We start from the raw sequence: 25,094 nt of genomic DNA, 5'->3' as shown, positions 1-25,094 counted from the left end.
CACATTAAAACAGGACCAGCACTGCATTACTCATGTGCGCTCTACTTTACTGTTCCTACACATCTTCCTTTGTTATCTCTCGCCGCCAAATGTGATAGCTGACTTCACCTCAGTAAGCTAACAGGATATGATAAAGCCTGATGGAAGATTTTGGCAATTACTAGGTACATATATGAAAGAAAGACCAACTTCCCTCGAAATAAAATTCAGCTCTTTTTCTCCTAACACGCGCTCTACCACAACAAAGTTATTTATTTTAAGAAGTTAGCAATAACGGTGCCATGGTTCCCCGAAGAACGTGTGTGAAGCAATCAATCGGGAAAGAAAATTCATTTGTTTAGGCGGCTCAGTTCTATGACGTCCTACTTGTATAGACCACCATGTCACGCACCTTGCCGAAGAATTTTGTTGTTCGTTCCTGACGCCTCTACGCAAGCGGCATGGTGTGAGTGATGACATATGACTATAAAGGCGCGTTATGTGACTCTTGACTAATCAGGTTCCCTATGCATTCTCGCTGAGCAAAGTAGGCCAATACCCCAACTACAAAATTCGTACTACCTTTGCAGTGACTTTAGTACTGCAATCATAGTGCTCAGTATAAAAGTGAACCACTGTACAGCTAAGGCTGGTTGCCTAACCACTATATAACAGTAACGCAAATATACAGCTAAGATTAGGTGGACCGCATTATGTTGCAAAGCTGTTTATGCTCTTTCTTCTGTTTGTCAAAAACCTTCCCGCCACCTGACTCTAAATCTGCGCAACCCCCAGATCACAGAATAGTGCACACAGAAAGTCGGTGTTGTAGACTGTGCTCCGTTGAAATGAAAGTGAACTGCAAGTGACTACTCTAAAATTTTAAATTACATCACTCGATGTGTCGTACAAAGTCCTAATTTGAGTTTTACGTGAACTGCGTCTTTACATTTATTGTTGATAATTTATCTCGTTTGTGAGCTCACTTCAGCCGGCGTCACTTTGTTATGTAATGTCTCCATCTTTTTTATTGATTTGATTATTTGGACCTGCGTGTTTTTTTTTTTATATGCACTGTTTGACTAAGAGCGAAGGAGTAGCGGGCATCATCCCTGATGCCAACCTCACCTAGACATACACATTAAAGAAGAGAGGGAAATTGGTGCGTCCCATGACAATTACTTCGTTTGTTTAGAACAGTGCTGAACAACTTCCTTGATGCACTGAGCGCGCTACGGAAGAGGTTTCTATTCAAATTTAAATGTGTTTGGCTGTAGAAGGCTATGACAGCCACGCAGGGAAGGCTCCACATGGGCAGTCGTTGAATCTATCGCAGCGCTAGCATGACAACGCGTGACCAATGCTTCTGTTCATCATCAAACAGGGTAAGCAAGCTCTTACGCACGATTCCTACAGTCACGTAACCGTCTTCAAAGCGTACGCACAACGTACATGCATGTGCACGTAACACTGTCAAGAAGACGATGCAAGGAGTAATGTGCAGCAAGCGTAGTTTCGCCACGGTCTTTAAGACGGTGATGCAGCTCAGTCTTGCCGCAAATGCTTTACAAATGCTTACCTACCTCGTTTATCTACCGTCCTCAACGTCCTACGGAGGAGTGCAACAACGGGGATAATATAAGTGTGGCAATAGCGCCCTTCTCCTCCTATGAATTCGCCCGACATTCATCGGTGTATACGTCAGGCATTGTAGATGGTCAGTACTGATCAGCAGGAAGTTAAGCTTAGCTCTAGTTTCGTCTGTTAAATCATTTTGTGCCGAACAACCTAGCAGCGATGTACCACACCAGAACACACTAATGTGTCATGGGAGTTAGACTCGAAACGATTGAAGCGCCGCGCTATAGCAATAAATACCGTACAGCGCGCACACATGGACCTTGCTAAAATGCCAAATTCAACACTGAAGTCTCACTTGTCAAAGAGTTTTCTAAAGAAGTCCTTGTCAATGTGCTTGGAGAAAATGTAGCCGTAGGGTGACTTGTCGAGTGGCTGGCTGGCAACGACGAAGGTGCGGATGTTCTGGCGCTCGCAGAAGTCGGCCATATGGAGCAGTATCGAGCCATGCTCGCAGAGAATCACAGCGCGGTGCGCGGCTACCTGCGCCATCGAAGAGTCTGAGAAGAGCTGCGCAGGCACGTAGAAGGCCCCTCGGGCGCGCGACCGCTCCCACACTTTCTTCACCGACTTCGAACGGCTAAACTGCGTAAAAGAGAGGAACGAGCTGCGAAAGGCCGGGAGGTTACCAAGAAGACAAGGATCTGGATCGCTAAACTATTCTGGGGAAGCTGTACGAGGAGACGCGAAGATACAACTAAAAGCCGTGAAGTGAAGTGAACACATGGAAAGAGAGGTAGAAAAACAGAACGCACGCACAAACGTGCAGACACACTTTCTTCAAAGCGAAGCTTTCTATGCCTCACCTATCAACTTTCCGGGCGCTGCTGCTGCTGCTGTGGTCTTGCTCGCGCGCGGCACTGGGTTTCTTGCAACACCACCATATGGCGCTGGCATCCGCGCATCTCTGCCGGCGCCACCATGGCAGCGTTTCACAGCTTGTGCGTATGGCACGTGCTGTAGCTGCTTTGCTATGCGACAAGAATGCAGATGCTGGGCTGTGGAGGTCGCGTGCTGAGATGCGATATGTAAACATTACAATCGTTTATAGCCTGAAGAGAGCGCTTGGAGAGGGCGCCTCAACAGCGGGCTGGCCACGTATGCAAAAGGCGCACGAAAGCACGCGCCAGCAAAATTGCTACTAAACGTGCACTCGGCGTCAAGAACACCGAGGCCCGAAAGAAGCGTCGCGCGATACAGGAGCGTCTTCGCTACGCAACGAAACGTGCTGCAGATCGTGAATGTATGTATACAATGCATACATGCAATTAGAGTAAGCAAACTTAATTACGTACAGCCCCATAATTCAATTATCGTTTAAGACTTTGGCCACGATGCGATGTTCCATGTGGGGCAATGAAAGTGCCCAATCCTTTCGGAGATTATGAAGAATCACGCACAACAACGCCTCAAGAAGACACGTCTCCCGCTGTATTCTGTGGACTACGCAGACGTACCCGCGAGTTAACATTCAACATCAACTCACCACTCTCGTATTCGACTAAATGCTGAATAAATTAAACAGTCGCCACCAACATCACCGCTAATTAGTGTCACTCAAACCAAATGGCATTCAAGTTCCCGCGCAAATCACTACCCCTCTAGAAAGAACTCGGCAACAAAGGCTTCACAGTAAAGTTTCAGTGGATTCCCTCCCGCATTGGCATTGCTAACAACAAAACAGCTCATGCTCTTGCGTGCGCCGAGCTCCAGCATCTTCCCAAAGTCAAGGCCCCAAAAAGTAATCACGTTAAAAAATCTGACATTCGAAACCACTTTGTATTCCACCAAATACGCAAATGCTCTTCACAGCGTGCTTAGAGGAGGTATTCAGAGACCTGGATTGGGAACAATTGGGGATAAGAGTTAATAGAGAATACCATAGTAACTTGGGATTCGCTGATGATATTGCCTTGTTTAGTAACTCAGGGGACCAATTGCAAGGCATGCTCACTGACCTGGACAGGCAAGGCAGAAGGGTGAGTCTAAAAATTAATCTGCAGAAAACTCAAGTTTAACCGTCTGGGAAGAGAACAGCAGTTTACGATAGGTAGCGAGGCATTAAGGATAGGTAGGTAGGTAGGTAGCGAGGATAGGTAGCGAGGCATTAGGTAGCGAGCATTAGGTAGCAAGGCAGCGAGGAAGTGGTAAGGAAATACATCTACTTAGGGCAGGTAGCGACCGCCGATCGGGATCAGGAGACTGAAATAATCAGAAGAATAAAAATGGGCTGGGGTGCGTCTGGGCAGGCATTCTCAGATCATGAACAGCAGGTTGCCATTATCCCTCAAGAGAAAAGTGTATAACAGCTGTGTTGTACCAGTACTCACTTATGGGGCAGAAACCTGGAGGCTTACGAAAAGGGCTCTGCTTAAATTGGGGAAGACGCTACGAGCTATGGAAAGAAGAATGATAGGTGTAACGTTAAGGGATAAGAAGGGAGCAGATTGGATGAGGGAACAAACGTGAGTTAATTATTTATTTATTTATTTTTATTTAGAAATACTGTCAACCCTCAGTTGAGGGTCATAACAGGGAGGGATGTTACATATACGTTCATACAAGACAGCCAGATACAAAAGAAATATGCACATGCACTACAGTGTCCTACGGATACAATACAAGATACGATATACAGACTGTAAGACATGTATTGAAATGTTCAACCAGCTGCTGCACGCACACAAACAGAAAAAAAGGAAAATGACATCTTAGTTGAAATTTTAAAAAGAAATGCGCATGGGTAGGGCATGTAATGAAGAGGGAATATAACCGGTGCTAATTAGGGGTTACGAACTGGATTCCAAGAGAAGGGAAGCGTAGCAGGGAGCAGCAGAAAGTTAGGTGGACGAATGAGATTAAGGAGTTTGTAGGGACAACATGGCCACAATTACCACACGACCGGGGTATTTGGAGAAGTATGGGAGAGGCATTTGCCCTGCAGTGGGCGTAGCCAGGCTGATGATGACACACGCACTGTTTAGCGAAGAGATTTCATCTAGAGGAAGCCTCAGTTTGTATCAAATAAGGACAGGATATGATAGTACACAATCCCGGTTATTTAAGGCGGGGCTTATAAATTCTCCGAACTGTACGACACGTGCCAAGACAAGATACACTTAACACTTTCTGTGGCCATTCCCAACATTACAAAGTGAAAAGGACGCTCTCTTGGAAAATCTGCAAGAAAAGGACCTTCGGCGTGCGTGCCTGGAACACCTTGGGTTCCCAAAAAGATCTATAGCCCACAAAGAAATTTCACTTCACCTTATCGCATGCATGCTTACGAGAGACCGGACTCGTGGGCATGCGGTGAAACACCACAGTGAATTTATAAGAGACGCTCGGGCGGAGAAATTACCGCCCTTGATCACCAGGCTAAACCCGTCTGTTGCTTCAAACCACCCCCACCACCACCAGCAGCAGCAGCAGCAGCATATAAAACTTCGCTTAAATCGATTCGCAGAGTGCGTGGGACCCGCCATTTTTTTTCGTTATACATTTATCCAATAAAAGCTAGATATACGGCAGGATTTTCTATTAAACCTAGTAGTTCTACTCATCTGTGACCTGCACTCACCAAGCAGTCTTTTGATTTCTGAAGCGGGTAGCTAGATTGTGAAAATTCAACTTTCATTAAGTTTAGCGGCAAGCTTGTGCAAACTAGGCAAGCTAACATACGAGAAGACGTACACATCTCCGCTCCCCTCCACCCACCTAAAATAAGCGCTATAAATATTATTTTTACTTAAGTAAGTGAAGATATTACGAGTGAAAACTATGTCCATGTTAGTGAGTCTATTTCGCTCCTCAGTGTGATTGCTAGATTTGTACCGAAACACGTTTTCTATGGTCAAACTATCTAGTGGCAATACCTGCGCAAATGTCTCAAAGTAATTTCCCTTCGGTACAATAGGCGTGAGATGAGGCCTCGCTGCAAGGTCATCGACTCCGTCCACCTCGGGCTTGAAGTTGAACACGGCTTGCTTAGACTTCAGTAGACTACCGAAAGTGTTCGACAGCACGACAACGGTCATTAACCACACAGTCATGAGCAGTCGCTGCGACGTGAGCGAGTAGCGTCTCGGTGAGCCTGAAAGGACATTCGAACAAACAGACGAAAAAAAAATGAATAGTTCACCACTGGCTTTGACAATGCTTTGTCACAGGCATATGCACAACAATCGCTTCGGTATCGACAGAGTACCGCATCAACCATGTTTCCTCTAACACGCCTCCATCCAGCTATAACGTTCTCCGCGCTCCTGCTTAATAACGCACACTCGACGTAAAATATGGTTCTCATACGGTCATTAGGACGAGCATGATTATTATGTGGTCAACTAAACACCTCCCGCCCCAGCTAAATAAGCTGTATATCCGAAGCAAAACGCGTGTGCTAAGATTTGTACGATAAATCTAAGTACGTCAGGGGAGTTAGCTTTGAACTAACTCACTACTTGAAACGAAGGGATTGCTATTCGTTTTGTGTTACGTTCCATATCACTACAGCTGTGCCAGGAAATGGGTGCCTTGTTTTTGTACAAAAGAAAAACTGGGAATCAAGCATGACACTGGCACAAGACGCACATAGGGAAAATTCGTAACATGAGAAGCGGTGCATTGTACACAACAGTGGTCGGTGAGGAAAAACGTGCTGCTTTTTTTTATGTACTGAGGTAATTGATTTCTTTTACTTTCTTTGTACGCCTATAGAATTATTATACCATGTTGCTCGTATTTTCTCGCTAGCTCTTGATAGTACAATAATGAACAAATAAGCACGTCCTAAGTAAGTTTTTTCAGTACCATGTTCTTTGTATGAACGAAATAAAAAAAAACTTTCACAAAGTGTTATTCAGGCGTATAGTAGACTTCGATAAACGAGTGGGCCAAATGACGTACTTTCAGCGAAGAGCAGACCAAGAAGTCCCCAGCAGTAGCAGTAGGTCCAGTGGAAAAAGGTCGCGCAGTTTCTGCGTTGAATTGACAATGTCTTCCAGCTACTGAGGGCTAGTAGACATGACAGGCAGATTATGCACACAAGAACGGCGAGCCACACCTAAGGACAGAAGATCATGTGCAAAAGATTTTCATGTACAGTAGCAATCGCCTTTGCATTTCACTGTTTTAGCCTGTGCATTGCTTGAGGAGCTCGCGACTTGTGATAATGGCGTAAAAGGACTCGGAACATAAAGCGATGACGCGGACACCATGAACATTGCACTACAGCCGAAATTCAGTTAACGTTTACTTAAAGTTCACGCTCGCACTGGTAACGTTCATCATGTATCCGGAAATCTACTAGCCTGTCCAGCAAGCAGCATTAGTTATTTGTAGCATGTCCACACACTTATTGCATGTCAATGTCTGCAGACTATAGTAGAGATCTGCTTAAAGCGTAACATCGCCATGTCAGTTCAATAAAGAACTGTCAACTACGAGATCACAGTCTAGCTTTAAGGCTGGCTAAACCTTCCTTATGAATATGACAAGGCTTGTGCATTGAAACTCGCTACTAAACTTCAGCAATCAAAATGAGGTCGTTGAAGGTATTGCTAAATTATTCACATTCTTTTTCTTTTTATGGTTTATTTTCTCACAGACCAATAAATCTCGTCATCGGCGTGTGGCTGCTTGTAGACGACCAAATGATGAGTGTCATATAAGCCAACCTCCATGGTATCTTGGCTCTGCACTGACCTTTATGTGTTGATTCTGTTTGTAGCTACGCAACTTCCAAGAATATTCCAAGGACCGTCCATTCCGCAACAGAAGCTGGCAACAAGCTAGAAAGACTCCGTGTTCTGTTTTGTTTTTATTCTAATTTTCTGGCACCTTTACCAAGTCGCATTTTATTTGCTGCGCCCCGATGTAGCCGATCTTGTTCACCGAACGCACTCTTGAGATCAGCAAGATACCACTGCGCAAGCACTCCATCACGTGGGTCGTTTTTATATTTCGTGGGCTTTCTTTGAAACCCGGAAAAAAGGACTACGTGAGGCGTATCGTACAGGAAACAATTCGATCAGAGGTTTCTGAAGGTGCTCTACAAATCTGAGTATCATGCTTGGGGTCCTCAGCCAATAAATAAAAAATAAGGCCATTAAACTTAGTGAGTTATGTGGAAAATTAAAAATTGTCTGAATTACTTTAGGCTATTGCGAACAGTATGCGTTTGGTTCAATTCGCTCCCGATGCACCTTTCATTCTAAAAGTCTTGGCTCAAATTACTTGGGACACCCTACATAGACGACATAATCGTTTTATCGAAGACAAAAGAAGATCATAAAAGTTTCAGTTTCCCAATTTCCATACCCGCAGCCTATCACATCTCAAAATAAACATTAAGGAAAGTGCAATGTTCCAAGCAAAAGTGGTATTTCTAGGCAGGGCATTTGACGGCTGTACCAAAAGCACAAAGCAGGAATTTGTTGAAAGAATTTCTAAGTTAGTGAAGTCGTACGATGTGCATTTTCTGCGTGTCGTCCTGGGTATCTCTGGACACATTAGGGCCTTTATAAGAGAATATGCAGTCAAGACAAGATGTCTAACACGACTGATGCAGAAAGGCGTACCATTTCTATGGAACGGCGAGTGCAAAAGTGTGTGCCACAAGCTAGTAAGGCTTATATCATCCCAACCTATTCTCCGCATTACTGACTTTTCTCTACGGTTTGTGTTGAACACTGATGCATCGCATTACGCAGCTGGGACAGTGCTCTATCAGAAGCTCTCAAACCAACCTACCGAATGCACCGAAGGCACCATGTGGTGGGATACTACGGCTACGCATCGAAGCCTGCAAAAGTGAACTATGCCAACACCGAAAAAGAAGCACTGACCTTCTTGAAAGCTGTTCAGTATTTCCGAACTTACCTAGAATGAGCGAAATTCGTACTTTTCACTGACCAGCAGGCATTGACGCACATTCTTGATATGGCACAACCACGAAGATGCATTGCAAGGTAGGTTAACTACCTGCAAAATTTTTATTTCGTCATTTCGCACCGCCCTGATCCGCGGCTCACCGATGCAGATACCTTGTCCAGATTTCTTGTCTCCGAAACGAACGAAGACCCGGAACAGATAAATTACGTGAAGCTGTGGGAAGGCAGTAAAGAAACGAAAGACATCGATGGAAAGCACCACGTGCCACCGTCAATGGTCCTGGAGAGACTCCTCATTTACCATGTTACTACAGAGCCAGGTGGGCGTGATGGGTTTTGGCGCACATACAATAAGCTACTGAAGTGTTTTACAGTGCCAAATATGAAATAAGATATGAGCAACTACGTGCGGACATGCCACACATATCAATTAAACAAAGAGAAGTTCATACAGGCGACAGACATCATGATAATCCCGCAGCATTCGCGAGTTCCCTTTGAAGTCGTTCACTTGGATTTTGTGGAGCTAAAGAAAGCGGGCGAAGGCGTCAGCAAAACGCAAGCGTTTCTGCTTTGCATAGACGGATGCGCCAGAATGATTATGGCGAAGGCAGGAAAGGAAGACGCCCAAAGCATCATTGCTCTTCAAGCCGAATGTTTAAGACATGCAAAGACCATAGTGTGTGACAATGGACCTACCTTCCGTAGTGCTAAATTAGCGAAGTGGAGTCGAAATAATGGCATGACTATTAAATTTTGCTCACCCTACCACCCCACCGCAAACGGCCTTGCCGAGCGTTCCATGCGAGATGTGAAGTAATCTATAAGGATCTACCCAAAGTTAGCAGGTGGGGTGAAAATGCAGCCTAGAGGATGCTGTGAGGCATCATAACCGTTCATACAAAAGTTACTTCGGGTGTAGCCCACTTTTGCCGTCTCAGGAGTCACGCCGACACTTCTTGCGGCGTGATTGGGTATCCAGGGCAAGTTTCAAGTTACCAAAACGAATAAAAGCGCACAGGAGCAGGATATCTGCAAACGACGCAAGAAGAAAAACTTTGACAGAAGACGCAACAACGAAATACCACACGTAGAGGCTGATACAAAGTTCTAATAAGAAAAGGCGTTGGGACTTCAAGGGTTAAATTTCATGGACCCTTTCCTATGGTAAAGTCTACATCAGAGCACGGCATCCTGAACACGATATGGTATCTGGGAGCTTCTGGTAACAAATAATGCGCCTACATCGGAAATGTTTTCAAATACTGCACCAGGAGGTGTGAATAAAAAAAGCCAGGGAAGGTGAAGCGTGCTGCATTTAACCCACGAAATAAGAGGAAGAACCAAGGGGACGAAGAAAGAGGAAGACAAGGAAGTCAGTTTAGTTACAATAAGGTGGTGGAATACATCAGTCGGTACTGCGACATGAGTTTCTTTCAGTTGCGTTTATAAGGAACGCTACAATACATAAACCCCTAGTGACAACGCCAACATCAACTGTCTATTACCAGCTTACCTCAATGCCAAAAGCGTGGATGTAGCCGAAGGCGTCAAAGTGAGCTGGGGAAGAGCTTGCCAGCATGCTGAAAGCGACCGTGTCAATGCATGGACCAAAGCGCACAACGGAGTGTCGTTCTAGGCTTAGTGTCATCACAGACAGGGCGGCGTCGGCTTCCTAAAGGGCGTCGCAAATTAGCACTCGTTAATGAGCGAAGCAGAAATAAATGAACTCACGAGTCAGCTAAATGATGCATGCAATGAGCTCAGATAACAAGTTCTTTAAGTATACAAGTTTCAGTAATGGTTTATGAAAAGACAATGTTTATAAAGGCTTTAAGAAATTGCAGCCAGATGCCTTATAAACGTGCAGCACTCGCGCACTTCACGTCTTTGTACAACTGATTTATTACCCCTCTCTGGAGAGCACCGACCATTCCAGTCCACGATCCATTCGGCAAACGGATGCCGTAGTTATGCCCTTGTGTGAGCGTGTATCTGAAAAGAAAGCGGCATTCTGGCTTTGTTATTGTAAATCGGGAATCAGAGTCTTTAAGAAGGCATAAGTCATTACCACAGACTTCCTGGTACTGACGAGTGGTCATTTGAGAAAAATTGCAACCCAAGGTGAAAATTTCACAGGATATGAAGATGCGACTCGGTGCACTACGTACGAAGTGCTTCCGTTGTTTTTTTGCAATAGCAATACTATGGACACTCCAGGCGAATTTCTGCCGTCGTCGTCACCGTCCCCGTGATGTTCCGCTTAAAGGCCAAGTACGATAACATCGTCGCCGCACGCCGTATGCTGTATGTGCGAGAGAAACTTGCGAATCACCCGAAGATAACGACTCAATACCAGGCACGCAAAGGAGGAAAGCAGGGAGGAAGCGCGCAGTCTTCCGTCGCGCGCGAGGCGCCGGGAAAAGGGGAGGGACGAGGGGGGGGGGGCGTGTTTTACTTCGGCGGCAGCTGTGTACGGCACGGCGGGGGCGTCTTATTTTGAAAGTGAGCGGTGATGTGGACAAAGTGCGCGGTCCCGCAGGCCTCATCATCAAAGCGATCTGAGATTTAGAATAAAGCGCGCCGAGTGCTGATGTGAGCTGTGCTTTTGACGCTTAGTTTGCGTTGGAGCAAGAGGCAGCACGAAGGTCAACTTGCATGCTGAGGCTGCTGCCGCTGCTGCGCTTCCTCACTCCAGCGTTTTGACAGCGAGAATACATCTCAGCATTGAGTGAGATGTGTTCATGTTCATCTGCGCGCGTGACATTGCGCTTCATATTTATGCTAGTAGCTGAATATTTACAAGTTTATACGGCCGATAAAACTACTGTCCTTACTTCGTGTGGCTGTCTCCTATTTTGCTATGGCAATCGATGCTTCGACTTTTGGGCGAAACTGCAATTTGTTCTACGCTTACGTACCCAGGTTACACAAAATTTTAGCAGTTTCGAGAATGTGGCATTACGAAGGCTTGTACAGCCGGTTGCATGCATTTCATTTTTCATTTCTTTCCCTTCAGTGATCGCTTTGTTGGTTGGCTATTTAGCATTAGAACTGTTAACATTAGAACTTTAAAGCTAACCATTTTGACAAATTTACATATGCTCTTGTGTTAGATAATTATCAATAACACATCCAACCACAAACTGTGACTTACTATACAAACAAAGTTTTGAGACTAATTCGAATTTTTTTTTACCAACGGTTAAACGACTTTTGCAAGCAAAAACGACTTTTAGCGTGTCTGGTATTCGGGCAAGCGCGGGCGGTTTTCCGGTTTAGCGGGGGCGTCAACCTGAGCGGCCAGATTGGTGGCGCCAGCTGGTGGCGCAAAGCTCAACCACACAAACACAGAGCTAATTACTATATTCCATATTCTGCTTAGCTGCTGGCGTAAATTTTCGACAATGGCGTAATCGTGTTCCCAATTACGCCGCTGCCGAAACTTTGCACGAGTGGCGAAGCAGGATATGGTGAGTTACTGCAGTTTTAGCTATGCGTTTGTCTGGTTGAGCTCTACAACACCTGGCGGCTTCACCGCTCCGGCCACTCACGTTTACGCCCCGACCATCCGGTAATCCGCCCAAACCGCTCCCGTTTACCGGAATAGCGTACACGCTAAAAGTCTCTAATATCTCGGTAATCGGTGAATCGCGGTTAACGTGAACTCATTGCTTTTACGGGAGAGAAGCGGTGATTGGATCAGGGGTCGGCATTGGAGATTTCGTAACAGCTACTTCAGGCCTTGCGTGGCCTCTTCCTCTCATCTTTGTTGAGGCGCTCAGGATGCGAATGTACGTACATCACCGCGAGGTTATCATTGAAACATTGAAGTTATTCGGCATGTTACTCGTGTAACAACTTTTTGATGAAATAGCGTCAGAAGGCCCATTGAGCGAAAAAGCCGGTGTCTGTAGTCTGTAGCAGCGAAACGGCACCTTAAGTCTAATTGGCTGCGACGCCACGTCCCGAGAGCGCCTCGACGGAGCAGAGCCGGCGAAAGCAAACACTTGCTGCAGCGCTGGTACGCCAGGTGTTGCGTGAAGGGAGAGGGCATCGCGCGGCGCCACGTCAGATCTCACTCTCGTTCTCGAAAGCCGACGGGGGTTCCATACTTCTCTCTTCCACCCTCACTAGGCTTAGCTGCTGCGCGGTGGCCACTGCGGCTTCCTCGGTCTCTCGTCGCGCAGGACGTTGGTGGCATGCGGCGTTGGCACCGCAGGTTGCGGCTGCTTGCTGGCTCGGGCGGCACGTAGCGCTATGGTACATTGCTCGCTGCTGCAAAACCCGAAGGACTGCTCCGTGGCGTTCAATTTGACACTAACGCTTTCGGATTCACAACTCATAAGTGCTTGGATGTCTTCGGATATTTTCTTATTCAAAGGTCGGCTTCTGTTTGCAGGATTTTGGTTTTGTCGAAACCAGTATCGGGAACAGTATTTTGTTAATGGTCGCAAGCACCACTGCACTCTCAGGCGAAGGTCCACGTGTCGCGTGATTATTCCGCTGAATTATTTATTTTCTTCAATGTATGTCTCTGATCAGTCAGCACATTCGATCTTATATATACATTGTAAGACAAGCAATGCAAGTATGCAAGCTATATCAAAAGAAAGAGGTAGCGCTTATATATTAGCGCCACGTGGAAACAAATACTTAGTAGCAGGGAGTAGAAATGAAAAGAGTGAGTGCTGAGCTCGTGCGTGGCATATTCCTCTCCTCTTTGTCACAGAGCGTTAGCGCTCACGTAGCTCTTGCGTAGTCAATCCTAATAAGTATTTTTTTACACGTCGCGGTAATATGCGCCTCCTAGACTCCAAATTCGCCCAGCAACATATTCTACTCATAAAAAAGGCTATAAAGCATTTTTTTTCGCACGCGGCGACTTCCAGTTATTGTAATATTTGCAGAACAATGTAACATGCTCTGTTTTGCATTTTGTTCAACAGCAGGTAAGCATCCTGTCACATATGTCGCTGTGTTCACGGCGCTCCAAAAGTTCTGCGAAAGACTACGTACGTGAAGTTCAAGCTGCTGGCGACAGCACTGAGCGCATTTCCTCCGGCACCCGCCATGAACAGCTTGCCATCCCGATACACGGCGGTTTGATATACCGGCCACTGAAATAAACGACGGAGACATGAGAATCTGCGCTCATATGAACTTCCCGCCGCATCTCCGATTAATAGCACATTCGTGTTATGGCACACCACTCATACAAGCAATCGAAACGACTAAATGCGAACGAATTTGTACCTGCGATGTTCCACACGGTAACGACATTGAAAAGCTGCCACTGCTCTCGAATTGAATTAGGGGGTTTTACGTGCCAAAACCAATTTCTGATTATGAGGCACGCCGTAGCGGGGGACTCCGGAAATTGCGACCACCTGGGGTTCTTTAACGTGCACCTAAATCTAAGTACACGGGTGTTTTCGCATTTCGCCCTCATCGAAATGTGGCCACCGTGGCCGGGATTCGATCCCGCGACCTCGTGCTCAGCAGCCGAACACTATAGCCACTGAGCAACCACGGCAGGTCCTGCTCTCGAGAAGTGTCCCAGTGCCTGAGATGAAAATATATGTCTACTCAAACACATTTAGCTGAGAGTGCCCCTTTTCCACTGTAGGCAGGCATTTTTCAGCTTTAACTAGTCTGCCGTTTCGAATAGTCATCAACAGTAAGCACATCCCGGCTGCCTTTGCTGTAACTGCGTCGATAGAAACATTACAAATGGCTGTTCAGCACATTACAATATTTCAAGCTAGAGAAAAATGTGGCGTGATTTGGAGCACTGTATGGCGCTATTTCATTTGCTGCTGTACAGGTACAGAACGTACAGAACACTCTGATGACGCGATAGAGTCCTTGAAAAGCTGGAACTTGGGTGAGTGTCAGGCAGCGATGACAGAGGATGGTGCCTGCGTCCAGTCAACACGCGAAGGTACAGTCGAAGAGGCTCGCAGAACAAGTACACACCAATAGGACAAGCATGAGCTTCCGCTATTGCATTGGTTGACGCGCATCGTGGGAGGCTCAAACATGTGCGCAATGCTTGAGCTTGAATGCTCTCCAGCGTGCGCACACAGTTAAGTCCCATATTTGAGAGCGCCAGCATACTGTACCGTATATAATGTACGAATAGTGCTTGGTACAATTGAAGTAATGACGACTCTGAGGGGACCCATCTTGTGGCTGCAAAGACGCGAAGGACGTGAACAAAACTATTCAGTTTTAACTTTAGTGCGGCGACGTGTCTTGACCAAGATAATCCCCGGCCTATAACTAAGCCAAGGAATCTGGGGTGTTACTGAAGGTACCACTACTCCGTTGACGATTCTCGGATACCTGCTCATTTGTTGCCGCATCAATGGAATCACGGAACATTTTTCTTTTGAGAGCTGGAACCCTTGACGCTGCAGATACTCAGCTGTGGCTGTCACCATAAATTCATACCATAAAAGTCAGCATCGATTACAATCCAACGCAAGAAGCGAAAATTGGTAATCATATATGCATGATTTAAAGTGATGTTTTAATGACGGAACAATATTTGGAAGTTTTATCGCGAATTTGGGTATTTATATCACAATTTTTGCACCAACAAAAGACCAACAACAAAAGGGAACGTTGACTCGTATACATTATGAGTTTTCAGAAAGTTAGATTGTTGTGCTTACCCTAACATCCCTTTTAAGTACGAGAAATATTGAAGAGAGATCTGGCATGTTCGTGGTTAATATTCTGCGGATTAGTATATCTGTTATAGTCCCGAGCTTGGATAAGTGGCATTATAATTAACGGTCTAGAGGGCCCAATAATTTTATGAAGGATCGAAGGGGCTGAATATTTGGCTGGTCACAACCGCACTATGAAACATAATTAAGCTAGAGAAACAGCGCGAGGGGAAAGTAAGGGCGTTGAAACAAAGCTTACAAACGCTGAGGAAGATTAATTTTTCTAGTTCACTGAACGCTTGCCGGCTACGTGTTAAGCGTATGCTGTAAGGCTTTTGTTGCTTAGCATCTGAAGGGTGTTCGGCGGTATCTGTTTACCTCTCGCCAGCAATCATAAGACGTCGCACTGGATCGAAGGATATTGCAAGAGACGAGAGATTACGGAGGATGTGTGCACGTTCTCCTTGCAGAGCGCTTGCTTGACGTATCAGCCACTTCAGGTCAGTGTTCACTGAACGAACAGAACGTCCATGAGAGATGGTTATTCTTTTTTTTTTTGTTTTGTCAATTGGTTAAGCAGCCTAAGTGCCTTACTACTGTGGCGTAGCCTACTGTTTCAATTTTTTTTATCTGAGATATCGGTATTCTAGGCAATTTTCAGGGTTCTTTATTCACGGAAGGCATGACGAATGTTTGTTTAGTCTTTTGTGCGCATTATGTACAAAAAAAATTGTCTTTTAAAGCAGCAAATGTGTTAAAATAACTAAAAACCACGTGTAAAAAAATCGGAGCACCCTTAAACGATGTTCAATATTTCCGACGAATGAAATCAGTTGCATATAGCAGCAAGTTTAAAAATTGCTCGAAATGAATGAGTGAAACACAAGCCTCAAAGAAAGTCGTGAGAGCATAACTTGTTCATCCTCACCGAAGCCCCTTAGCTTACTGGGTTTATGACAGCATTGAGACTGTTCTTTTTTACTTGGGTATAATTTATGCTTTTTCTTAGTTGCTAGGATATAATGGTAGAAAAATTACACATTGTCAGTTTTGAAGCAATCTTCCAGCAGATATTTGAAGGCTCTCAATGTGGCTTGGCATGCTGTACTTACGTGATGAAAAATGATTCTGAATGGTTTAGCGTTGTCATAGGTCATGCTGAAAATAAGCAAAGTTCGATTGAGAATCTCTCACCAGTAACTTTTCAAAAGAGCTTGAGAGCTCAAACAACTGTTCATTTCGCTTGCAGAGCAATAAGGCAGATGTGCTTCCGACTCGTCGAGGTTAAGGACGCCTCATATATTTAGATTTGAGCCACGTTACAATTTCTCTTGAGCTTGAGTAATAACCATGAGAAGTAAAAGCACACATGCTAACACGAGTAACTACGACGCGCGAGGCACTAGTCAGAAGCAATGCATGGATAACAGCCACACTTGTCAGAAACACCTTTGACAGCAACGTATACGACTAAGTTTTGCCAAGCTATGTCCTCCCACAACAGTGCATTAACGACGAGCCAGCTTCGTGCAGTGATGGTATAGACTCTGCAGACCCATAGCATTTTAAATAATTATTCTGAAGTTATTATTCAAATACGTGTCGTTCGTACGACAAGAAGGAATTTTTAACGTCGTGCTCGTTTCACCGAGAGAATAGCCAAAGCTGCTCCACCCAGTTTCTCAGTATCCATTGCATATGTTATTGTCACGTTCGTCAAGTTACCTCGGCTGGAGAAGTCGGCGCAAGTGAAAACTGCTCAAGTTGAAAATTCACACGGCTTACAAATAAAGAAAGAGACACGCTGACACATGTCTCTTTCTTCATGTTCTTGGGCAAGACGCGTTGAATTTTCAACATAAACAAAGCCAACACCTCAAGAAGCGCAGCAGCGATTTTTGTGTCTGTCTGTGCAAAGTGCAAACTCCTCCTCATCTTCCAACCTTCTTTCTTTCTTCCTCCGTGCTGGGTAGCAAACCTGGTTCAGCCTGGTTAACGTCCCTCTCTTTCCGTTATGACACTTATCTTTCTGTCCATTGCAAATTATCTCAGTTTACACTACTCCTACGAAAACTGCAGTTAGCCCGACCTAGAATTGGATCCCTGGTCTATTATGTTTCTGCCACCGTGCGGTCATCGTCGCTGCAGTGACGTCCTCGTTTTCATTGTCGATGTACTTATTGCCATTGTCGTCCTGCCAGCTAACGCTTGTTCGGGTTGCACTTAAAGTTGTTCATTATGTGACCTTCCCCAGTTCTGCCCTCTAAATGGGGAGATATTTAAATGTACTCACATTTCTTCCCGCCTGCGGTTCTGACTGCTCCGGATAGTCGAAACAGTTCCTTGAGAGAGGTTGCTTTAAAGAAGTGTCAAGTGCGTTTGAATTTGGTCCACGAATGCACCTCTATTACGGCAGAAACGCTAGTGTTTCCGTTGTCATGGGAACAGTCAAAGAAACAGTCAAAGAAGCGTGACATGGCATATGAACTTGACTTGAAAAATCAGAACCCTTTTTCATATTCTAATGCTCATTTGAAACGTGAACACAATGAGCCTTCCTCGTCCGGTCACTGCGTTCTATTTGTGGCCGAACCGTACATTCTCTGTTCTTCAATATTAACTTCTTTAGCTCTAAACAAATTTACATAAATAAAAGCTACCGAACATTGCTCATTTTTGTTGACTGAAGACGATTTCAACTACGTGTATCGCAGTCTACCAGCTTGCGTTACGTGTTCCGCGTCTTAAATGCTCGATACAGTCCGATTACAAGTAGGCATTGAAAACGCAAGGCACGTAACACAAGCTGATCGAATGCAACACATGTAGCCAAAATCGTCGTCTTTCTTCCCTCAACAAATAATTCCTTGTCCATTAGCATAAGTTTGTAAGTTACCAATATTTTGCTGCGACAGCACTTCGAAGCTCGATTGTGCTTTATTTTGACCATCCATCAATCCGCCCGCGCTTTCCGTAATGCCGACAGCGACAGCCGTCGACGTGAAATCATCGTCGTTATCATATTGTCGTCAGTCCATGCCGTTACTTCTGCTTCAGACTCAACCCAGGTAGAAAAAGAAGAAAACTGCCACTGCAGTGTTTTCGCGGAAGAAAATCCCAACGTATTTGCACATATTTGGTGAGTTGCAATCGATTTGAACAACAATTCACGACCTTGTCAAGTGCCATGTAGCACTCTTAAACGGAATATGTGAATCACGTACGCGTATGTGATAAGATCCACGAGTGAATGGCACAAACTCTGTGCCATTGACTGCCCATTTTGCTGCCAACGTGCTCGCCATCAATATAAATCTGCCGCCGTCATTCCTTACGCATTTTTTTCACGATGCGAATCCAGGCGCCGCCGCCGTAAACGCAAGATTGTAGCAAAAAAACTGCATTTATTGTCGCATGTCCCATTTAATGAACTATGGGAAGACGGGCCACGTATCATGGTACACATGAGCTTAAAAAATAATCTTTTGTAAAGGGTTTTTCCACGGAGTAAAGACTCGTAATACATCATGCAGGAGACTACAGTCGCCTTTGAACTCAACGCGATGTTCAGAAGCGAAAGGTGGTTAAACACAGCTTCGCAGCCCTAGGAAAGGCGCTCATCAAAAATATATGTCCTAGAACGCAGTTATATTCCTGTAGCTTCTCTGAGGCTGAGGGAAATAGGCGCTCATGGCGGCGCGTATAAGTAAAACATCTGTGTAGAAACCATCGAAAATTGTTGTCAAGCTCAGCGAATAACTTCTGTGGAAGAAAATAGACACAGTAGCAATGCTTCCAAAGTGTACTGCTGACGTCGATAATGGTGTTTGATAATGGCGGCACAAATTAAAGTAAACGTGTTGCTAGATCGCATTACACCATGACGGCAACGGCGGAAGAGTGACGGCGACGGTGTGTCGACGATGCACTCTAAGAACAGTTTACACCCTTTGGCTTGCCCCTTCTGCCTCACAATAATAATCGTCATCTGCCTTGATGCGTTTCCTTTCTTTATCGCTGCGAGCCCGGAACTTTCCAGTAACGAACGGTACGCGCGTTATCAGCATAGAACAGTTTACACCCTTTGGAGTGCCTCTTCTGATAACGCGCGTGCCATTCGTCACTGGAAATTTCCGGGCTTGCAGCGATAAAGAAAGCAAACGCATCAAGGCAGATGACGATTATTTTTGTGTGTCAGAAGGGGCAAGCCAAAGGGTGTAAACTGTTCTTAGAGTGTGTAATAACGACAAAGGAGGCGATGCCGGCGCTATAAGACAACAGCAGTTTTAGACAACAGTTGTTTGTCGTCAGTATACAGTTGGCCCGTGTCACTGGGGTGCAGCTAACACAAGATTTGTCTCTTCGCAGTGCGTAATCTGTGCTCTACCAGTGCCACGGCCATCGGCCATGGAAGAAGTACGAGCCACGTGACCACGCTCGCTCTGTATATGCAGCCCCAGCCATGAACAATAACTTCACTATACTGCTGAAGAGCAATATCATCGTAGCTTTTTGCAGATGTGGCAATGGCAATACTTTCTGAGTAATTGAAAGCTGGAAACGAAGAAGGCTTTTCATAGCAACCTCAAATTACACGTGTATTGCCTCAGCGGACTCCACTCTATGCCTACAAATTTGCGCATTTCCCCCTTTTATTCCACAACATAATCTTCTGCTGTCTCCGGCAGCGTTTCCCTTTACTAGGCCGCCTCCCTCTCACTCAAATATATAGGTCACCAATTACTAGTCTTTGCATCACGTGACCTGCCCAAATTCGCATCTCCTTAAAGTTACCTGTATCCATTCGCTCTCAGTAACCAGCTCAGAAGCTGTATCCGTTGGCTCTCTGTAATGTCAACTAGAATATCTGTAGTACGCGTTTACTAACGGTCCCTTACCGTTGTTTTGGTGTTTATCAGTGTTATAACTATCATTTTCGTTTAGATCGCTCGTTGCGTGGTATTAATCTTATTCCCAAGATTATTTGTTGTCTTGGGAGTTTTAGCCTCATTGTTATTAAAAGCCAAGCTTTTCTTTGGGAACCTCGCCGGTTTTGTGACTATGGGAGCTGCGTCCTGACTGTAATCTTGCCGGAAAGGCCAACCAATCGCAACGGAGCCCGCGCTCCACGTGCGCATCTGGGTTCCTTGCAGCACCACACGATGGCACTCGCCTCCGCACGGCAGTGACAGCGCCGGCCATGCGGGGAAAACAAAAAAAAAGAACCAGAAAGCTTGCCTTCGCGCGTCATCGGCTACGCGGTAATGAGGAAGTAGTTTCTTGTGGATAGAATGGATTTCAATTACGCTACAAACGTATGCGCACACTGCCTCCGAAACCATGATGAATTCAAGGCGTCTGTCGCACTCGCTAATAGTCAACAACTCTGCTTAACAAAAGGCTAGGCATAATTTGGGTCTCTCTCTCTCTCTCTCTCTCTCTCTCTCTCTGTGTGTGTGCGCGTGTGCACGTGTGCGTGTGCGTGTGTGTGTGTGTGTGTGTGTGTGTGTGTGTGTGTGTGTGTGTGTGTGTGTGTGTGCGTGTGTGTGTGTGTGTGAGTGTGCGTGTGTGCGTGTGTGGGTGTGTGTGTGCGTGCGTGTACGTGTGTGTGTGTGTGGAAGGGCGGGGGGGGGGGTGCGCGCGCTCGCACGCGTGCACTCATGTTTCGAATCTTTATGCACTAATACAAAGCTTCGCTGTATGCAGATTGAATTTCGTCAGATCTGCAGCACTTATACTAGTAGAATACGCTGAATATACACTTTTCCTTGAGGACCAATAAGGTGCTGATCATAACTTAGGAGTACACTGCATGCTATTCAACTTCGTTCTTCAAAATGTCCCACTTGTCCAGATCCCCGATACTAGTTGGCCTGGATAATTGAATTGTTTCATAGCTTTGATAGGATAACAACAAAACAGGAACTCTTGTTCCTTTGCCATACTCTTGACCTTTATAAAAGAAATCGTATATAATTTTTTAACCTGCCCTTAGAATTTGCCGGTTCAGGTTGTCAATTAACTTTTATAAGCCATTGTCAGTGTTTCTTAGCAGAACGTTCCTGAAATATTACCCCTTGATCTTCGGAACTCAGCTATCTCGCTTTAACATTTTGAATATTTCCTCCGGGCATGCACTGAAAAATACCGAATAGGTTATGTGTCCTTGCCTGACACCTTTCTTAATCGGTATTTCTTTTTCGCATTTCCTGCTGTGGGCACCGCGTACTATGTCACCCGAAAATTATGAAACTGCCTAGATAATAACGTAGCATGCATTTTAAAAGAAATGAAGCGGATGTTAAATTACCTACATGAGCTAGTTATATTGCAATATATTTTATGTTAGCTAATAAGTGTGTGGACGAGTGTAGTAGTTAATGCACGTTTAAATTTCGCCCTCGTTTTTAAGAGGACAAGGCGACGTTTAAACTACTAACCTGACAGAGGAGCCGAATGCACGAGGATTTTTGTGCACAACCGCCTGAAACAATAAACAATAACTCAACTTCAAGTGTTGCCCTTATTCGCTGGTGCTACATTACGTTGCTGCGCAGTACATCCGTCTGTGTAACCGTGAAATTTGGCTGATCACATTTGAAAATGACTTTTCATATTTTTATATACAGCCAACGCGCAATGAAGCCTAGGAAATAATGATGCTAATTAGCTGTGGTTAAACTTGAAATGAAGAAAACAGTGAGGCGAAGAGAAAATGAAAGTGGACGAGAAGATAATTTTTTGCCTGTGGGACACGAACCCACAATCTTCGCATTACGCGTGTGCTGCACTAGCAATTGGGCTACGGCGACGGCCATCAATCTGTACACTACCTTGGCTATTTACATGTTCGAGATCTAGCCCAGTGAGAGTTAGCCAGCGCCCCTCAGTGCCATGGCACGCGGATGTGGAACATCCTTTTTTTTTTTACCGATGGCCTCACGTAACAAGTGAACTTAGAAGACCAGGTACCTATCCATTAAACCGTCGTATGCTGCTTAATGACATTAAGGCTGCCAGATTCCAGACCCTCATTATATATGAATGACAATGATACAGTTAATTAACCCTATGATTTCCTTAACTTCAATGCCTGTTGGCTTTATGAGGCCATGATTAACAAAAATAGAGCCCTCTGTTTCTCTTCTCCTCGTTTCTTCCTGTTTAGCAGGATAAAAAAAAAGTAATTACATGTGGAAGCGCTCAAAGAGCATTTAAAATGGCCGAGAAGAAGCTAACAGACAACACCGCAGAATTTGCTATTGTTGGGCACAGTGCTATAGCACTGCGCCCAACAACAGCAAATTCTGCTATCTAGGCTTTCTCTGACGTCCCTTACAGTAAGCTCAGCCGTTTAATGAACGGCGTTATGTCTCGTTCACACTTGCTGGCTAGACGAGGAGGCCGGCTGCCCGCATTGTTCTTGCAGCTGTGCGCCCAGAAAGTGTGCTGCTGCGCGCCATCGCCAGGAGGGTGCGTACCATCATTCGCTCCGTGACGACGGGCCGCCAAGGAAGGTGTCGCCAAGGAACACCGCCCCGACCTGGGCCAGCTGCAAGCGTGCTTTTCGCGCCATCCTAGAAGCTTTTGCTGATGAGCAGAGCCGGAGAAGATTCTGCCGGTGGTTGGAAAGCATTTGAAGCATGAATTATTAAAGTGTGGCAGTGGCTATTGCAGTTGCTAAGCTAATGTTCGATGTGATCCACAGTTTCCTTGTCAAATTACTATAGAAAACACTGGCACTGTGATCGATCAGCTACTGGGGCAATTATGCGCGTTAAACGCGTTTGTCTAAACTTCAAGCTGGTGGCTTCGACCATTTTTGTGGCTTTATTTATTATGCTTCATCAGTTTTTATTTGCATGAATTATCGATAAATTACTTTTCTAAACGCAGAACGCAATATGAATCTGCACACACGCTTAATTATTACGCGGTATTTCACTTACTATATTTTGTCGACGTTCATCGATTTGAAAAATCATTAACTTGTCTGTAGCGATAAGGACGGAGTTTCGGTCACCAAATTCGTCTTCTAAGCATCTTAAGAATTCTGGCTGCTAGCTGAACCACCATGCTTGTAACTCCCGTAGAGACCAGTGCAAGATTTTGCTTTTGCAATGTTTGCTGAAAATTCCATGGCGTCCCCAATGTCCCCCACTTCTGTTTTTCTTCCTTTCTTATTACTGGGTTTCTTTTTTTTTTACCCAGAATGGTGTCTTACGGGCTGGGTCATTCTGTGGCTGAACAAGTCGTGCGCTGCATTTTCTGTTGCAGCAGCCGCATTTCCACTAGCGCGAATCGTGAAATGCTCGTATATTTAATACACGGAGGCCGCTAGGTCTCTATTGTGATTGATAACTTAATTACACTTCCGTAACTTATTGGGCCTTTACAGGCTTACTAAGTATGTCAGTAATTACGTTAGTATTCAGTAAGCTGCTACATTGCTTCAAAAGCATGCCATTTCTTAACTGCGTCTTTTTCAGTTGTTAGTATGTTCACGTTGATGTGGAAAATTTTAATCAATGTGCACATGCAACGCGGCAATACTTTACAGTATTTTGACAACAGAGGTTGCCACAAGACGCATTGCATTTCTTTAACGTGAGTACCCTAAGGACCCGTCAGGACATTACGTCGGAGAGGACGAAACAGGTCAAGCTCAAGTGTAATGTGTACAATGCAAATAATATAGGAAGACATTAGGAACAATCAAAAAATAAAAATTGATCTAAACGACGAATAGAAACAAACAAAACAGAACAAATAGAAAAGAAATAAAGAAAACACAAACGGAGTGCATACAATATCTGGTAGCGTGAAAAACGCTTAAGAACTTAAAACGCGATGGAGACGACCAGTACTAATCAGAACACGAGTTTAAAGATGCAGTCGAATGAAGATTTAGGTAAACAACATACAGAAATACATATCAGATGAAACGGAATGAATGTTGTACAAATACCAATATTATTTTATATATTTTAATATGAATATAGTATATTATATTATAAATAAATGTCTGCAGACGTTCTTCGAACAGAAGCTGTATACATGTGAACTGTTCGGGAAAATTACTGCCCATAATTAATCGCCTTTAGAGCCTTTTAACTACAAAGCAATACATTAGTTTTATGAATGTGAACTCAATTAACCAGTAGGGCCCTTTTACATTACTCACTATTTAGCTTCGCAACTTACTTGCATATTAGGAACTTGATTTTAGAAAATACTACCAAAGTAATGCGCAGCAGGAAACAATTCATGGTTTGAGAAACGTGGTGACCGGCTTCGAATACCGAATGAGAATTTCAAGGAATTCTTACAAAGCTTAACACCCGCCGTTGTTGCTCAGTGGCTATGTTGTTGGGCTCGTGAGCACGAGGTCGCGGGATCGAATCCCGGCCACGGCGGCCGCATATCGATGGGGGTGTAGTGCGAAAACACCGGTGCACTGATATTTAGGTGAACGTTAAAAAACCGCAGGTGGCCCAAATTTCCGGACTCTCCCACTACCGCGCACCTCATAATCAGATCGTAGATTTGGTACTTAAAACCCCACAATTAAAAAACAAAAAAACAAAGCTTAACATCAAGTATATGTGACGTGTTCATGCTGCAGGACTGCGCGACTGAAATAACCTAACGTAGTAACAATTTCAAAATATGTACATCGATTATATCTACAAGCCAATTACTACAAACCAAGTGGCCCAAAAGGGGGTGAAAACTTTGCTAAGTGATGCGTGAGACGTCGAATTATTAGCTTGTCACGAGAACGAACAGCGGCACGCCAAGAGCGTAGCTTCAATGCCCACTAAAGCGTTCTCAAGCTGTGGACGGGCGTTCGATCACCGGCGTCCCCATGACGACCGCGCTCAACGCCAAACAAGTCGCACACTTGTGT

The 25,094-nt window shown here is 44.9% G+C and overlaps 1 protein-coding gene across 6 annotated transcripts in view; it reads right to left on the bottom strand.

Moving 5' to 3' along the window:
* LOC135920929 (glutamate receptor ionotropic, kainate 5-like) overlaps positions 1-25,094 on the bottom strand; it is a 167,822-nt gene that overhangs the window by 3,970 nt on the left and 138,758 nt on the right. The window contains exons 2-9 of one of the 6 annotated variants that reach the window (XM_070537367.1): positions 22,666-22,799; positions 16,297-16,342; positions 13,527-13,627; positions 10,418-10,502; positions 10,024-10,182; positions 6,523-6,679; positions 5,493-5,710; positions 1,916-2,202 (exon numbers count right to left, since the gene is read on the bottom strand). In XM_070537367.1, the coding sequence (XP_070393468.1) occupies positions 1,916-2,202; positions 5,493-5,710; positions 6,523-6,679; positions 10,024-10,182; positions 10,418-10,502; positions 13,527-13,627; positions 16,297-16,341 (1,052 nt within the window). In that variant the 5' untranslated portion in view covers position 16,342; positions 22,666-22,799. The remainder of the gene's footprint in view (positions 1-1,915; positions 2,203-5,492; positions 5,711-6,522; positions 6,680-10,023; positions 10,183-10,417; positions 10,503-13,526; positions 13,628-16,296; positions 16,343-22,665; positions 22,800-25,094) is intronic. The other 5 variants (XM_065455213.1, XM_065455211.1, XM_065455210.1 and 2 more) reach the window with 5 other exon arrangements.

This window comes from Dermacentor albipictus, chromosome 4 (genome assembly GCF_038994185.2).
Source record: "Dermacentor albipictus isolate Rhodes 1998 colony chromosome 4, USDA_Dalb.pri_finalv2, whole genome shotgun sequence".
Taxonomy (NCBI): Eukaryota; Metazoa; Arthropoda; class Arachnida; order Ixodida; family Ixodidae; genus Dermacentor; species Dermacentor albipictus.
Note: the sequence above shows the minus strand (reverse complement) of the source record. Positions and strands in the feature narration are given on the sequence as shown.